Genomic DNA, 17,597 nt, shown 5'->3' on the forward strand with positions numbered 1-17,597 from the left:
GGAAAAAACGTTTATTTATTAAAAGTATTTTATAAATATTTTGTTATATTTCATGTTAAATTACGTAAATTACAGTAAAATACCCTATTTTTGAGAGTTAATCAACAATAATGAAATTGATTGAGTTAAGAAACAAAAAGAAAAGTTGTGCTCTTCAAAAGATTTTTGTAAAATCGTTTGAGCTTTGGTATATAAATAGAACAAAAAAATAATGGAACAAAAAAATAATAGAGCAAAAAAAATAATAGAACAAAAAATAGAACAATAATAGAACGAAAAAACTATATAATACGAAAAATTTAAAAATAAAATTCTATTTTTTTGTTTGATTAAAAACAAAAGAATTTTCAAAATAAAATTCAAAGCATTGAAACACAATTGCATTTTACAATCAGAATTCATTTAAGAACAATACTTGGTTATACTTGGAGAAAAAAAAGCATTTATTTATTAAAAGTATTTTATAAAAAACTTTGCTATATTTCAATTTAAATTATGAAAATTACTATAAAATACCTTACTTTGAGAGGTAATTCTCAATGATGGAGTTGATTGAGTTAAAGGAAAATAAGAAAGCTTGATTCTCTTTAAACGATTTTATAAAACCGTTTGAACATTGATTTCGTTCAAAAATATGAATAGAATAAGAACGTAACTACATAATACGAAAAATTAAAAAAAAATTATGTTGTATTTTGTTTAATCGAAAACAACAAAATTTCAAAAATAAGATTTAAAGCATTAAAGCACAATTAAAATGCACTATCACAACTCTTAGAAAAGTACTTGGTAAGTATTTCGTAAAAAGTATATTTGACAAATTATATTTGTACAGCCAAAAGTATGCAAATTACTGTCAAATACCTTATTTTTAAGAGGTAATTCTCAATAAAGAAAAGGTTTTATTAATTCAGAAATATTTGAAATATTTTTTCTAACATTATTTTTTTCAATTCTGATTATAATTCTTTTAGTATTTATTCAGAAAAGGAATATGAAAAAGAAATTAGAAATGAGCCTACTCCTGCTAGCGTGATTACAGATAAAAGATTTAAAAAAACTCAATTTAAGTTATAAATCATGTGCATAAATAAACATTTGTACAGTTGAATCTTGAGAGTGGAATATTATATAAAATGGGAACAAGTTGAAAAATTACCTGTTGCTTTTTGGACCAGAGTACTCTCGTTGGAGGAGGCACTGATGCAATAATACATTCTAATTTTACAACTTCTCCTTCAACTCCATACTGTACAGGTGGACTCCGCACTCTTGGAGAACCTAAGGAGAGAAATGATATTTATTAATCAATGTCATTGTGTGAATTTTATGATAAGATGGATAAGATTAATTCAATACTATAGCAGGGTGCGTAGCCAAATTATTCAACAAAAAATAAGCACCTTTTAAGCACTTTTAAAGCACTCAAAAATATTTTTAAGCACTTTTAAAAAATATCATAACTAGACAGGGTTGGAAAGTTTTTGACAATCGTCGGTTTTACCTTTTTTAACAGTCATGTCAAAAAAATCTTCTGGCATTGTTTTTGACAGTTGTCAAAAATCATGAAATTTTGAATCATGTAAAACGAATGGCGTTTTCATACGCTACGGCAGACTATACGCCGAAATAGATTGGGGTTGAATTAACTATGAGAACGTTGAATAGAACAAAGTGAACTGCGTCTTTTTGCATGATTCGAAGCAAAAATCAACATAGTAAAAGAAAAATCTCATTTTGAAAAAGGGAAAATTAAGCACTTTTTAAAAACACACAATGAAAAAAGCACCTTTAAGGGCTTTTAAAAAACGAAAATAGAAAATAAGTACCTTAAGCACTTTTTAAAAACGCTAAGCACCCTGTATAGGATTATTACAATTAATTTGCGCCTCAAATTGCAAGAACTACTAAAAAATTATTTATTTTTGACAGCAAAAAAAAAAAAAAAAAATTAAATTGAAATTATCTTATAGAAGGTAAAAAATAAAGAACATTAAATAAAAACTAGTCAAAACTATGTCTAGCAACACAATTTTGGGATTTATATAGTTATTAGAAAGTTGTTTAATCTCTTAAGGTATATTTTAGTATTTTTCAGTTTAACGTACAAATTTAGAAGAAAACATAAAAGTAAAGCCTTTCTACATTTTAATTTGGTAATAATTTTGAGGTTATAACAACTTTAACTAATGTAGATATTTAATTTATTGAGAAATAATACATTCAAAAATATAGGGGAGTTTTCTAACTTAAGATGTTGCAGTTCCTAAAATATTTAGTTAATATTTTTTCTTCTAACTTAGAGTTAAAAAAACATTTAGGTGGCTGTTTTGACTGATATGAAGTTATGTCTAACTCTAGACAGTTGCTATGACCTTGACTTTCCCGCAGATATATCGTTTTGAGTGTAAAACAAAGTAATATTATTTATATGTTTATATTTACTGAATATTTACGACCCAAACTAACCTATTTAGCTGCTAAGTTGTGCTGTAGAATTGGGGATAGTTTGTTTCGAAAAAAGTCAAGCATTCTTAGCTGTCTGGTTCTTTTCAAACACAGTAAATCTACACAAACTTTTTCACAAGTCAACGTTTTAAATATAAATAAAGTTTAAAAGCTATATTTCGTAGCTGAAAGAATGCAAACTTTTGAAGAAAAAAAAAAACTAGTTCAGCATAGGCACTTAAACTCTTATACTATTTTATGAATCACTTGTCTAAGTCAACAAATATGCACTTCTCAGATGGTTTTTCCATTCCTTGTAAAAAAAACAGCTGTTTATGGGGAATTTTAACTTTTATTTAACGGTTAAAGCCGTTTTATTGACAAAGCGGTTTTTTTACTGTTTTTCACCCTAATCATAAACGGATTAAAACTATCAATTCAAATCATAGTTTTCGCTATTTAATTTTGTTTACCGTATGAAAACATTATCTTTTTTTCAAATCATTATAGTATTATTTACTATACTTACTCTTACTTTTTAGCAATCACTTTATGGTTTTTGAACGTCGTACAAATAAAACTGCGATTCAACTTTATTGTCAGATAGATACAATATTGAAGTGAAATTCTCACTATCACAATTTCTTCATAATAAAGCAGTTAAGCTTTAATGTCTCAGAGGACAAAGCACGCATGTCTCAATGAAGTGACCCATGTTCGAATCCCAGGGATGATTGGTCGAAACAAATTCTGCCGACATAAAATATTCACATCTGGTGCAACTGCAGATTTATTTCGTAACTTTCAAAAAGAAAACTTGTTTCCATATGGTAAAAATCTATTGAGATGACAGATTTATTTTTTGTTGTAAAAACTTGTTTTGTTACCGTGAAAAACCAGTCTGATTACGGATTTACTTCATAATTTTTATTGAAAAATGTATTGCAAAAAACCCGTTTAAGTCACGGTTTTTTTTACGCAATCACAAAATTTACGGGATTTTTTTCAGAGTTGTTCAGTAGATATAAAATTAATGAAAAATTTCACAATAGTATGTAAAATAAATTTTAGTTTGAAAGGTCCACATTTTATTGCGTAAATTGTAGTTACGTTAAAATAAAGAGTTTAAATCTCATAAAAATATTAAATGTAAAAAGGTTTATTGTCAATTTTAATCTACAAATAAATCTGAAATGTAACAGATATTTGTATCTATATTAATATCTTATGTGCAATATAGATAATTATATCCTTAAACTCTTATATTTTAGATACATAGTTATTCTTAAAATGGAAGCAAGCTATATAAACTGTTTTAAAAGTCAACGTTTTAAATCTACATAAAGGTTTATTTCGGAACTTAAAGATGGTACACTCTTGGAGGAAACTACTTTAACAAAGACGTTTATGCTTTTAAATTATAAATTTATGAAGCATTTGACTAACATAACTATGCATTCCTAGGATATTTAGTCCCATTGTATAGTAGACATTAAATTAATGAAAAATTTCGCAGTGATGTAGAAATAAACTTCAGGTTGAAAGCTCCATTTTAACTCAGGTAAATTTTGGTTTTGTTAAAATAAAGAGTTAAAATTTATGAAGTGTATTTAATATAAGATGGTTTTTAATGTCAAAAATATAATTAACTGATTGTTATATTAAGAATTTATCTTATATAAATCATTAAGTTGTAGTATTTACACTAACATCTTTATTGTAATATAAATACTTTGAAACTTTTACTTTTCATGTGCTTTTATAGAAGAGACTAAATATCGCTTTTTGTATCTAAATATTTTGAGCTAAAAGTAGAGCTCTTAAAAATGTTTTCGAAGTAGGAAATCTTTACAAATACGCGTGTAAATTGAAGGTTTATTTTTGTAAATCAAAAAGAGTCTATTCAAACATTAGCATTTTCTAAAAATAATTTTATTAAAAGCCCATTAATAAGTATTGTTATTAAGTAGATTATAATATATTTCTACCTGTTAATAACTCATCTTTAAATTAAAACTAATTCCATTTTATTATCATTGAATAACATTTTTTTATGGATTTTAATAGATCCACAAAAAATTAATCCATAAAATTAATCCGTAATATCAATCAATTAATTAAATAACCCATAATATTAATCCATTAATAACAGATCCATAACTGCTTAATTGCTATATTTGTGCTGTACATTTTCCAAAATATATGCGTCTATTACAAATTACTGATTCATTTTCTAATAAGATGTTAAACTTTTAGTAACAATAAACTAACATAGTTACTTTTTAGAATAAATTTCACCCTAAAAAATTGTGTAGAAAACATTAAATCTTGGGAGGTAAATATGGTGACATAACATCGAATCTGCTATTGTGTGAGTTATTGAGTTATCTTCTTCGGCAAAAACAATCATTTCACTTTGAAAAGATAAACAGTTTCAAACAGCAAACGATTTTGAAAAGCGTTGCCATAATTGCAATATAACTAGTAAGAAAAGGAAGAGCTAAGCTGACGTGAGAGTATTAAGTGGACATGAGTGAACTTGCTTTTCTACAAAAGCTGATTCATAGGTTTTGAGTCAAAGGGAACTAGTAATTAGTAAGGGTTGCCACCTAGTGAGTTAGATGGAATAAAAAATGTAGAACTTTCATCCAGTGATATCCAATTCTGTCATCGAGAGATAAACTGGAAATCATATCATTTGTCCCTCCATTATCACTGATGAGTACAAAATTTCGAAATTGCATTTTTGAGCAACAAATTGAATACAAAATTTATAAATTGTATTTAAGTTTGAACAATCAATTGAAGTTTTTTACAATCTTCCAGTTGCAGATTCTTACCTTTAATGAATACAAGAGCATTGGTGGAAATTTCAGCAAAACCAACAACAGTCGCCCGGCACGTATAGCGCCCAGCTCTGTCTAGACTTAGTTGAGGAATGACGAGACGAGGTTCAGAACTAAGTACTTTCTCAGATCCTTCAAAAGTCCAAACAGTGTCTGGTTTAGGATTTCCTTCAACATCACAGTTTAGGGTTACTTCTGATCCTATATCAGCGGCAACATTTTCGATGGTGGATCGAAACGCAGGCCCGTCTGTAAATGTAATTGAAAATATGAATTACAACAGGTGAATAACAGTAACCACATCATTAACATCCGAAAATTTATTTGTAAAAATAAACTGTATACCTCTAAAGTAGTTTGTTTGTAAACACATAAAATGCACCTATTAAACATAAATGGACAAATGTTTTAAAGTTATGATTTAACCCCAACTGTTAACGGTGCTTAAAGTTATGTTTTAAAGTTAAGATCTAACCCCTAATATGTTTAAAGTTATGTTTTAAATGTTTAAAGTTATGTTTTAAATGTTTAAAGTTATGTTTTAAGGTTAAGATCTAACCCCTAATATGTTTAAAGTTATGTTTTAAATGTTTAAAGTTATGTTTTAAAGTTATGATTTAACCCTCTCGCAAGTAATAATAATAAAAAAATAATTAAAAAATTATTCTTTCAGTTTAAATTAAATCAATATTTCACTTCATTAGCTATAAATGTAATTTTGACTCAGTTCAAAAAAATTTTCATATTGTTAAGATATTTTGGTTGATATGAATGATATACGGTTTGACATCAAAGTATATAATGTTTTTATTTTTTCTTAAATAATGATAACAGAGAATGATTTGCATCATCACTTTTTATATTTCCGAAAAAATGTGTTCTACTAATTCTACTAATTAATTAAAAAATTAATGGCATCAGAGAAATAATTTTCTCGGAATTTCGAAGAATATATATGTGGTTGATAATTTGAATTTATATTACTCGAACATATATGTTTGTGCAACGAGATTAAATTATTTTGCGAATAAAAATATTTGTACATTTACTAAATACATGTGATAAATAAAAAGCTAGCTGATTTCCCTTGATAATCGTACAATGGGATTCACCTCTAGACCAAGACTATAATACAAAATATAATAATATAGAATTTCTAATGGAATTGAAATGAAGTAGAGTTTAATGCACATAGAGGAAATTTGCTATATTATGCTACGCTAAACGTAAATGGAATAACGTAGTCTAATTCCGGGTTAGATGATATAATAATGTTATAAACTAAGTCTGATCATCCTTGAAAAAATACCATTGTGGTACTTCAGCAAGTAATAACTCTTGTTTTTATAAGAGGGTGAACCCCCTAAAATAATTTAAAAGCTTAAGAATAATTTACAAATAAAATAATAATAATGAAAGTGTATGATTCATAAATAAAAATATCCCCCCTGATTTATTTAACCTTTTTACATTAAAATATTACAGAATAAGTATACATCTACAAAGGATTAAATAGAAAGGTTTTCTAGGTTTATAAAGAACCATTTCTAAATAAAACAAAATGTTAACTATAACGCAAAGATAACAGTGGCTAACTGTTGATTTTTAAATGAAAATAATGAAAAGCATCCAATAAGTCATGGAAAAAACAGCAGCAATCTCAAATTGTGGAACGAACACCACCAGTGATAAAAATAAAATGAAACCGATAAAGAAAGAAAACCCCTTTTCTCACATGTACATGATTCATAAATAAGTATATTCTTTTGATTTATTTAAACTTTTTATACTAAAACATTACAGAAAAAAGTATGCAACTACAACGGATTAAATAGAGCGATTTTCCAGGTTTATAAAGAACTTTTATTATCTTAAGTTAAAAATAATGATCTGCATTAAACATCGTAACTATTTCCAAATGAGAAATTTTAACTATAACGCAAAGAAAACCCTTACAAACGACTAACTGTTCATTTTTAAATGAAAATAATGAAAAGCATCCAATCAGTCATGGAAAAAACCGCAGCATTCTCTAAATGAGGAACGAATACCACGAGTAATAAAAACAAAATGAAACCGATAAAAGGAAAAAGAAAAAAACCCTTTTCTCACAAGTAACGCAAAAATCATTAGAAGCGAAACATCATTATCTGTTAACGAGATACGTTTAATGATTTCACTTAATATCATTGAAAAGCATTAAGAAAAAAAATTAATCACTCAAAAACAAAAATTAAAACGATAATCCTTTTTCTTTGTGGCATTATGGAAATTCAATACTGCTGTTAAACAGATGTAGCAAAAAGAAAAGAATGTTCTTTTTTTATTCCGCTTACATAGGACATTCAGAGTGTGTGTTGATTTGGTAGTTCCCACGGCGTTGCTGACTTCGCAGCTGATGGTGTCCTTGTTGTATTCGCGGGTGACCCTGGTTATCATGTAGGTCGTACTGTGGTCCCCTGGAATGACTTCATCGTTTCTGCAAATAAAAAGAATAAAAAAAATAAACAACAAGTTATTGGGGAATATTTCTATAATGGCTTTGTTAATTTGGCGTGAATGGTTCTTTATCTTTACACATGTAAGTATTGTTCTTAATAAAGCGATTGGGATTGGTGCTACCAATCCTATTTGGCATGATATTACCTTTACATTATTTAATGAAATAAACATATGTAAATGGCAGTTGTAAAAGATAATACTGACTGAAAAAACTGATTAACTTGAATGATCAAAATTTACGAAATTTTCCTTGTTTTTGACGAAACAATTTCCTAGGGAAATCTCCAAGCGAGCATTTTGTTAAATTAAGGAAATTGTTTTCTCTTGTTTGAGAATACGAATTTCATCAAAAGAAATTAGGCATAGTGAAACATGTCAATTAATCACTGATTAGGAAAAACAACGTATTCGGGAATGAGTACTCACTTTTGAAACGAGTGAGAGAATAGTTTCCTTAAATATTTGACATTTCGCGTTTCGTCAAATATCAAATGATTTAGAGACGAAATGATAGTCAAAAGCAACGAAATAACATGTACATCGATTAGTACACTTGATTAGGAAATATATTGCAATGATAGTCAAAAGCAACAAAATAACATGTACATCGATTAGTACACTTGATTAGGAAATATATTGTAATGATAGTCAAAAGCAACAAAATAACATGTGCATCGATTAGTACACTTGATTAGGAAATATATTGTAATGATAGTCAAAAGCAACGAGATAACATGTACATCGATTAGTACACTTGATTAGGAAATACATTATAATGATAGTTAAAAGCAACGAAATAACATGTACATCGATTAGTAAACTTGATTAGGAAATATAATATAAAAAATACGAGTGGAGAGCTACTCAAATAACACCAGAATCAAACCCGAGGAAAAACTGCTTTACAAGCGAGTTCACCAGTCTTGCAACATCTCTTCATTAAAACGAGAACCTTTTTGAGATTGTAGCAATCTTTAAATATTTACTTTATACATAATAATATATTAATTTTACCGCTATGTTATACTTGTAACCTATATTTTTAAAAATTTCACATTTATTTTGGCACGAAACAAAATCAATAAAATGAAGAAAAAAAATCTTTTAAAATTTTCTTTATACAATTCAAGTATGAATGAAATTATTACTTACTAGGTACTAAATTTACTTCTTTTTAATAATGAAAAGAATTGCGGAGAAGAATCCAGAAAAATAAAATTTAAGCTGATAGCTAGTGCATTTCCATTTTAGAAATTCATTTTTCAAAAAGAAAAAAAAAAGAAGACCTTTAACAAATGATCTCATTTTCAATTAGTGAGTGAAATTCTTCCCCGCCCTTTTTATTGGAAATGTCTGACTGTTTTCTAAAGAACAAACACAGTTTTCTTTTCCTCCTAAAGAATATTTACACTTTATTTTACCATTTTTATCTCTTTTCCTCTTTTAACTTTGCATTCAAACCAATTTTGAGCCGATCGAAGACATTGGAAATATTCCCAGCATGCATTTTTATTTAGCATTCTTATTCTAGCAAAAGTATTGACGAATATACGAATATCTCTCCTTATTCTGCCCCAAGGGTAGAAAATAAAGCTGAAATAAAATGTTGTTGCCATTTTCAAACTACCAAATACATTTCAAAATGTGTAACAAAGATGAAGAAAATATGTCACATGCTTTTCCTCTGCAAACAGAATTCACGATGTATTTTTAATCTCGACCAATGTCGGAGTAAAATTATAAAAATAAAAAAAGAACAAGAATCAATCACAAAATAATCTAAAATATTTAAAGTAAAGAAATTCAAACAAAAGATTGAACTGTTCAATGTCAGTTTATTTATAGAAGAGAAAGTTTTCTCATAGCAAAGCAGTTGTTGTTCGATTAGCTTTAAGCTAGAATTAGATTTAAAGAATAAAGAAAATACTGAAACAGCCAGAACAAATTTAATAGAATGCATAAATAATGAATTTTGAATTTAATTTTAACGCCTATATTTTTTTATATACGTAAAAAATGCATAAATCAATTCTATTACAGTTCAGGATTTTTGCTAGATATACAATCGGAAATAAACCCTGAAATTTAATTCTTACTTTTATTTCCTTATTTAGATAAACTAAGCTATTGATCTGGAAAGTGAAAATAAATCGCAATAAAATAAACGTCGATAAAAAGAGATGTTAAAGATAGCTATTTTCACATTAAATCTAAAAGTAATATTTTTAATAAGTAGTCAGTTTTTGTCATAATAGAAATACATTCAAAATTTGGGGACAAAATGTTTTAATAACGCGCATAATATTAAAAAGGCAATAATGGTTTGAAACTATGGCGCGTTTAAATATTACACTTTATTTTTGCTGAAAACGGGAAGGGGGATACGATACGTAAGTGACTAATCCCCCCAAAATGCTTGCTTAATATTTGAATGGTTCTTTTTCGATTGCTGGATATATCGTTTGAAAAAGACATTAACATCACAAATAAATTCAATCAGACGATTTTTTAAATTCGATTTTCCCAGACGATTTCCAGGTGTCTACACCAGATTGTTTTGGTGCAAAATATTCATATATTTTTCAATCCTGCCATAATTTTGATTGCAATAAAAATAATACACGATGAGTACGATAATATACGACCAAACGTGTTATTTTGCATTTTATATAGTATTATATTTATTACATAACAAGCAAAAATAATTTATACCATATCATAGTTTTAAGGAAAGTAATAACTATTGCATTATTTTTTAACCGAAGTACAAGATTCAAAAGTACTACGGAAGAAAATTAAAATATAATTTATAATTGATTCATTTTACTTTATAAAATGGGCACAAAACAATCCAATACCATCCGTTTAAAGACACATGGTTTCTTATTCTTTGAACTCTAAAAAACGATCATAAATGTCAAGTGTTTTTACGGGGATTAGTATTTATTTCAAGAATTCTTTTCCCCAAAACAAAATAACATCTCACCATCATATTTTGACAAATATTCTCCAATCGAAAAAAAAAGAAGAATGAAGAAAACTGAAAAATTCTTCCCATTAAATGAAAGCAAAACAAATAAATAGAAACTCACCTCAGCCATTTGATGGTGACGTCCGCTGGATTCGCAACTGCCTCGCAGGTGAACTTCACGTTATCGAATTCCATAATCTTGTCCGAGCTCACTTTAAGGGTGATTTCGGGGGGATCTGTAAGAAAACATCCATCTCTATTACCCACTTGTCACATCTAATGGTGTATTCCACCACCTAGGCGGCGATACAACCGAAAATCCTCTTTGCAACGATGAAAACAAAAGAAATAAAACATTCTTTCTTCCTCTTTAAGCGAAAGAAACACTAGCCTGTAAGCTCGGCAGATACAACGCCATTTCGAAGGAAAGGACATCAATTTTTGCTTCAGCCTCGTACAATAAGGTGTGCTGATTCGAGCTTTTCGGATTCAAAAAGTAATTTCTTTTTGGTACAATGTTATTTTATTTTATTGGATACGGTTGGGTTGTTACTTATTATAATGCTGTCGTAAGTATTAGTTTTATGTATGAATATTGGATCACAGGGCGTATAAAAGAACATTTAGATGATCTCCGGACGCCATTAATATGATTTAATAGTATTTATTTTATAATATTTATTTGTGTAAGTTGTATATTATCAGAGAAGATTTATTATAAAGGAAACATTACATAAAATTTCTATTTTAAAATGTACTACACTGTAAAAAGTACCTAAAATTCTTTTTTCAAACAAATGTACCAAATGTTTAAGGGTGATTCTATGGTTTTGTCTTACAAGTGGCGCATGAAATTGATTAATATATTCGTCAAAAAACAATTTTCTAAGCCTGCATTTATAACTGAAAAACATTTGTACCAAATGTCAATGGACAAAAATAATTTTATTCATATTCATAAAAAAACTATATAAATTATAAAATTAAAATTATAATATCGCTTAAATTTTTTTATATTTTTTTTAACTATCATCTATTTAAATTCAAGCATTTTCAAAATGCTCCTTAGTTGTTTATTTGAGATTTTAAGAAAGGTAAAATAATTAATTATTAATTTTTTAACAAAATATTTAATTAATCAATTTTTTAATTGTCTCTTTAATTAGAAATATTGTATTCGCTTTTACGCCAGAAAAAAAAAATTAGTTGTGTGTTAAGGCAACTAAATTTCACCCCAAATGTTTAAGTGATGTTTGAAAGTTTGAGCTTATTATGAAGTGAATCTTTCGATGTAAATATCCCAATCTCCCATTTCGCAAATTTTGAGTAATTTTGAAAAATATTTTATCTCCGTATATTATAATTATATATCTATAGTATGTAAGAATTATAAGAATGTTATACTTACATTTAACTTCTAAGCTGATTCTTGCATGCAGCGGTTGCGTTAAAGCAGGATTTTCTGATCTGCAAGTAAAAGTTTTTCCGTCATGTTCCCTCCTTGGTGTAAGAGTCCACTTGAGTTCTGCATTTGCCCTTTTTCCATCTCCAAGATGTTGTGTCGTGTATTCAATTTCTTCTAATACAACATTTCCATCACCATCCAGCCAAGTCAACTATAAAATAGCCCAAAATACACAAGTTAAAATTATTTTATACTAATATTCAATGATAATTTTCATATGAATTCTGCTGCTGATTCAAGCAAGGAAAGAAAACTTATTTTGTTATCTAACAGTAGCAATGCGTAACATACGATCCTTCGAGGTTTTTTATTTCAAAATGCAAAGTATGGCTTAATTTAAGATATGAATAGTACGCAAAATAAAATAGGGAACACCTTAATAACTTTTGATATAATGATTGAATATAAAAAGCGATCTTGAAGGTTTAAAACTTTAACATGAGTTTTATGCTACGAAATTAAGCATGAAACCATACTTTTTCTGAATAAATATGTTTTTTCTTTACTGACGGAATTGGGCTCTTGGTCCCTACTATATGGAAGGCAGACCAACCTGAAAAATATTGCCACAATAATTGAGTCGGAAAGCGGTCTAAACTTTATAGAGCAATATTATTATGATTCATTTCAAGGTTGAACCCTATCAGTACCTTGAGTCATTATATGAATGAAAAATTAAAATTGAACCTTGTTATCGATCAAATTAAACTATGGTGCACTAATGTTTTTAACAGAGAAAAATGTAATAAGCAGTTTTACTTTTAAATATACACGGTTGTTTCTTTTACAATGCGAAAAAAAAGCGTTTAAGTGCTATTACTTATACGAAGGAAACAAGGTATTGCAGAAAAGTTTTTCTGTTGAAATTACTTAACAAACTGTGGTGCACCAATATTTTTTCATTGGATGTGGTTGGTGTTGGTCCATTAGAAGGAGTAATGAAAAAAAATCTGCTACGACACAAGAAATAAAAAGAAAAATATATGAAGGGGAAAAAAAACAAAGCAAAAACATTGCACTTTGGGAATTTTTTTCCCTTTTGTTTTCCGCTTTTCCGAGGGAAGAAAAGAAAAATAAGAACAATGAGAATAAGGAAAGGACATTTCGTTAGGGGAACAAAATTGCGGAACGAGAGGCTGCTTCAAAATCTTTCTCAGCATTTTTGGTGATCTATAATTGATTTATTTGTTTGTTTTTTTCCTTTTTGTCGTACGTACCAACGAAATGATTACGATTCGGTTTATTTTTTATCATGTTTTTTTTAAGTCTCTGCCCTAACTCAGGAAATAACTCCTTGAACAATTTTCTTTTAAAATTAATACAATTTTCTCTTCGGAGTATTTTATTAAATTTTTGTTTTAGAGCATATCGTATCCTAAATACCGCAAGTGTAATTAACGCCACTTATTAAACGAAAATAATAATCAGAATGATTAAAAAATGACGAAAATCATTAATTTATTTATTATCAATGTTAATGAGGGATATTTTTGCACACTTATAAACATATTTCTATTATTTGAATCCCACTTCTAATTTTTTTATTTATACATTTGTAAAATATGGTTACATATTCTTTAAATAATTTTCATACATGAAAAAGTGGGTTTGTACAATAATGTAAAAATATTATTCACATTTATAAGACTTGGCATTTTTCAATTACCATCTATTTAGTATTATATTTTAACAGTATGCAATTATTCAGTTCATTTAACTTTTCAAGCATAATACTATTTCGAATTTTTTTTAAATACTTAATTTCTATCTCCTTTTTTATAAGAATACCATAAGTACATATAAGTTAACCATATAAGCTATTATCTGATAATAAATAAAAAGATCAATAAATTAAATAACCGAATCTGATTAACACGTAGAGTAAGTATGCGTGTATTTTGACTTCGCCCGGAAGAATCGGCTTCTAGAAACTTTGAACCTGGATCAATACAAAGCTCATTTGCAGACGAATTTTAATACCAAGAAAAAGAAGACCAATTCAACTTTCCTACCTCCTTTCAACACTTCCACACCCCCACTTCTCGTCTTTTACCGAAGCAATAATTAAGAAAGGTGACAGACGTTCTTCGGTGTGTGGTTAAAGCTTTCACTAATGAGCAGACCCTTACCACGCCATCTGGAATCTTCTGGAATCCTTTTTCCGCCCACCCCATCACCACACAACAGACCACCCCTCTTTGGTACTAATTTGCCACAAAACAACAGCTTGAACGTCACGTTTACACAGGATATTTTACTCCCCCTTCTAATTTGGAAGCCTCGGGAAGCTTGGCCGAAGAAGAAAAAGTGCTGGGAAAAAAAATCGAATGTTCCAGAAGAAAAGAATTTCAAAATGATAGGTAACATCTTCTGGATCTCCTATCCACCCCTTACACAATGCTGCAGAGGTTTTGTTTTGATCCTTAGTAATCAAGGGAAGGTTTAACTCACTTAGAAAATGATGCCGACACCATTAAGAAACATAATTTTTTAAACCTGTTCAAAAGCCCACTTATTAGCCATTTTTTTCTCCTCAGTTATGCTAGAAAGATATATAATATGAGCTTAACTTTGCGATGCGAGATAGTTTTTTTTTTTCTGAATGGTTGCTGGCCATTTCATCATATCCTTCAAAGACAAATTAAAAGTAGATTAACACTCGAGAAAAACTCAGGTGTTTAAGAAATTTAGGAAGTACTATAAGTCATAAGCGTGTAAACAAATTAAGGCTTTCTGCTAGAAGATTATATGTTGCAGTGTTTGGAAGACTTAATTTTTACCTTTAGCTGCATATTTAAGAGGCTTGTTACAGAAAATGGTAACATTTAATTCAAAGTTTTAAAAAGTAAACATCTGATACGATTCTCATTGGTATAGGTTCATTAAGAATTGTTTTTTAAAGTTTTGAATTGACATAGGGTACTTTTTCTTATTCTGATATGAAAGAAAGGTGTATTTTTTCTATGCTTCGCTAGATATTTTTTGTAAATATGTCAAAATAAAAAGTTCCTTGTACCTTAGAAAAATATTTTAGCTAATTATTGCTAGGAAACATTATTCTAAATTCAAACCACCAATGCTGAATTCATAATAATAACAGAAACACATTTTAAACATTTTGGCTAACAAATCAACAAAACAAAGTGCACAGAAAGAAACAAAATGTAACAATAGAATGTAAAATGTAGTGTAATTATTATCATAGGGTTATTATTCTGATGAAACTATTATTTCATTTTGACACTAAATAGTTTTTTTTTTCGGCAGAAAAATCTACGGTGGATGCAAAAACAACTTGAAATATTTCTGTTTACGTTTCTCTCCTCCACAATATTTTGGAAATTAACAGTTTGCTAAATAGTTTAAGGAACCCTTCATGGAAAATTCTGTTTTAATTACATTTAAAACTCAAGGAATTTGAGAAACCAAGAGTAAATTATAAAATTTCAAATGCTGATTTTTTTCCCTGGGTATGTTCAAATTGTAAAACAAATTAAGTCAGTATTAGTTTCTGGTATGGAAAGTGGTAATACTTCTGACATAATTTGTAAGCCATTTGACAGTTGGAAAAAACTTTCAACGTTTGGAATTTTATAGATTATTTTCTGTTTATCTATACTTTAAATTTTAAATTACGAATGAAATTGATAGAGAATTTATATTAGGGTTAAAATAGTTATCATTAACCAGCAGCTTCCAAAGGCGAAAAAATATTAATTAAAAGAGTTTTTTTTTGTATAAAATAAAATTTTGACTGACTTGAAAAGCATTATAGTTGTTTTTCCACATTACTGCGGAAGATAAGCTTTAAACTGTCCTATTCCTTATTTTGTTTAATAATGTTTTATGCAAAGATTTAATAATTAAATAGCTATAATTTCAGTAAAAATGGACATTAAGTTCACCTATTAGAAAACTGCATGTTTTAATTAAGGTGTTTGGTTTGAATTTGAAATTAACTTCGGTCAGTTTTTACGAAGTCTTATTCTGTTTTTGATTGTTTGTGTTTTACTGGGTATATGAGAGTTTTCATAACATTCTTACCTCGGCTGGGGGTTTTCCTGCATGTGAGTCACAAGTTAATTCAACTGTCATCCCCGCTGTCGTTCGCAAGAAATCACCTTGTACAATTTTTGGTGGTTCTGGTGGAACTACAAAATACAAAAAACAAAAGTTAATAATCTATACAAGATGTTCTAAAAATTGATTTTTAATTTTAAACTAACTGCTAATATATAAAATTATTATCCAGCTGAAAAAATCTCGTGTAGTGTTTTCCGTACGAATTCCGGTAAAATTATCATGCTGTATGGCAATGGCATTTCTGGTAAAAAGAAACCATAATTTACCAACATATACGGCATTTAAACCCAACATTTACTTACACATACCCCCGATGGTTTACCGAAATTTCTGGTTTTCAAAATTATAGTTCATAATTACCACACATATAGAAAAAAAATTTTAAACCTAAAAATATATTTAACTGAATATATGGTTTTTATGCCGACCGGCCTGTGTAGGGGCCAGAAAACTGGTCTTGCTTCAGAAAGGTTCTGGGTTCGAATCCCGGGCAAGACATGGATGTTCTTTCATTCTCTGTACTTATTATGGGAGCTAACATTGGCCCACCCAATATGGTGCCCCTAGAAAAGTGGCTACCAAATCTGCCCTTCAGATGCCTGTATGACGTAGGTCATTGGAAAAAAATGGTTTTTATGCCATGCTCGATAATATATATCACGGCAAAAGTTCCAAATTTTTGCCAAATTTTATCACAGATTATAAAACTATATTTTATTGCTAATTTTACCAAAATCATTACCACAGCGCAAAACTTATCGAGCTTTTTGATCATCTCATTGAGCCAGAAACACAATAAATTTCATCGTATTCTGGTAATTTTGACCATAACTTTTTTTCAATGCAGATTTTATTTTTACTTTAATTGAAAGTAATTTCTTTCAAAGACTAAATCGAAAGACTCTGTTTAAGACAAAGTGTTCTATGTTTAAAATGAATGTAAAACTAACTACTGAAACAGAAGTTGTTTTAACTGGAATTTAAAAAACAAAAGGAAAGCTTAGCAAATTTTGCAACAAGACGACTCTTTTTATAACTTTGATTTTAAATTTCTTTTATATATTTCACATAATAACAACTACAAATTTATAAAATGACTAACAATAAAAAAATATTCCAATTACAAGTACGTTCTGTGCCAGAAATAGGAATAAAATTAGTGTTTCTTTGACGCTCGTGTTTATTTATGGCCACGTAATACGAGGCATCTATCATTTAAATACCTTTTTTAAAAGTTGTCAGATCCCAGTAGTTTTAGAGATATCATTAAATATTCATTTAT

The 17,597-nt window shown here is 28.4% G+C and overlaps 1 protein-coding gene across 8 annotated transcripts in view; it reads right to left on the reverse strand.

Moving 5' to 3' along the window:
* Nucleotides 1-17,597, reverse strand: part of LOC107440397 (irregular chiasm C-roughest protein) — a 437,750-nt gene that overhangs the window by 30,292 nt on the left and 389,861 nt on the right. For all 8 annotated transcript variants that reach the window (XM_071181525.1, XM_071181523.1, XM_043046457.2 and 5 more), the window contains 6 exons: nt 16,277-16,383; nt 12,176-12,383; nt 10,889-11,003; nt 7,631-7,773; nt 5,289-5,543; nt 1,160-1,281 (listed from right to left, as the gene is read on the reverse strand). In XM_071181525.1, the coding sequence (XP_071037626.1) occupies nt 1,160-1,281; nt 5,289-5,543; nt 7,631-7,773; nt 10,889-11,003; nt 12,176-12,383; nt 16,277-16,383 (950 nt within the window). The remainder of the gene's footprint in view (nt 1-1,159; nt 1,282-5,288; nt 5,544-7,630; nt 7,774-10,888; nt 11,004-12,175; nt 12,384-16,276; nt 16,384-17,597) is intronic.

The sequence above is a fragment of the Parasteatoda tepidariorum genome, chromosome 5 (assembly GCF_043381705.1).
Source record: "Parasteatoda tepidariorum isolate YZ-2023 chromosome 5, CAS_Ptep_4.0, whole genome shotgun sequence".
NCBI classification, from domain to species: Eukaryota; Metazoa; Arthropoda; class Arachnida; order Araneae; family Theridiidae; genus Parasteatoda; species Parasteatoda tepidariorum.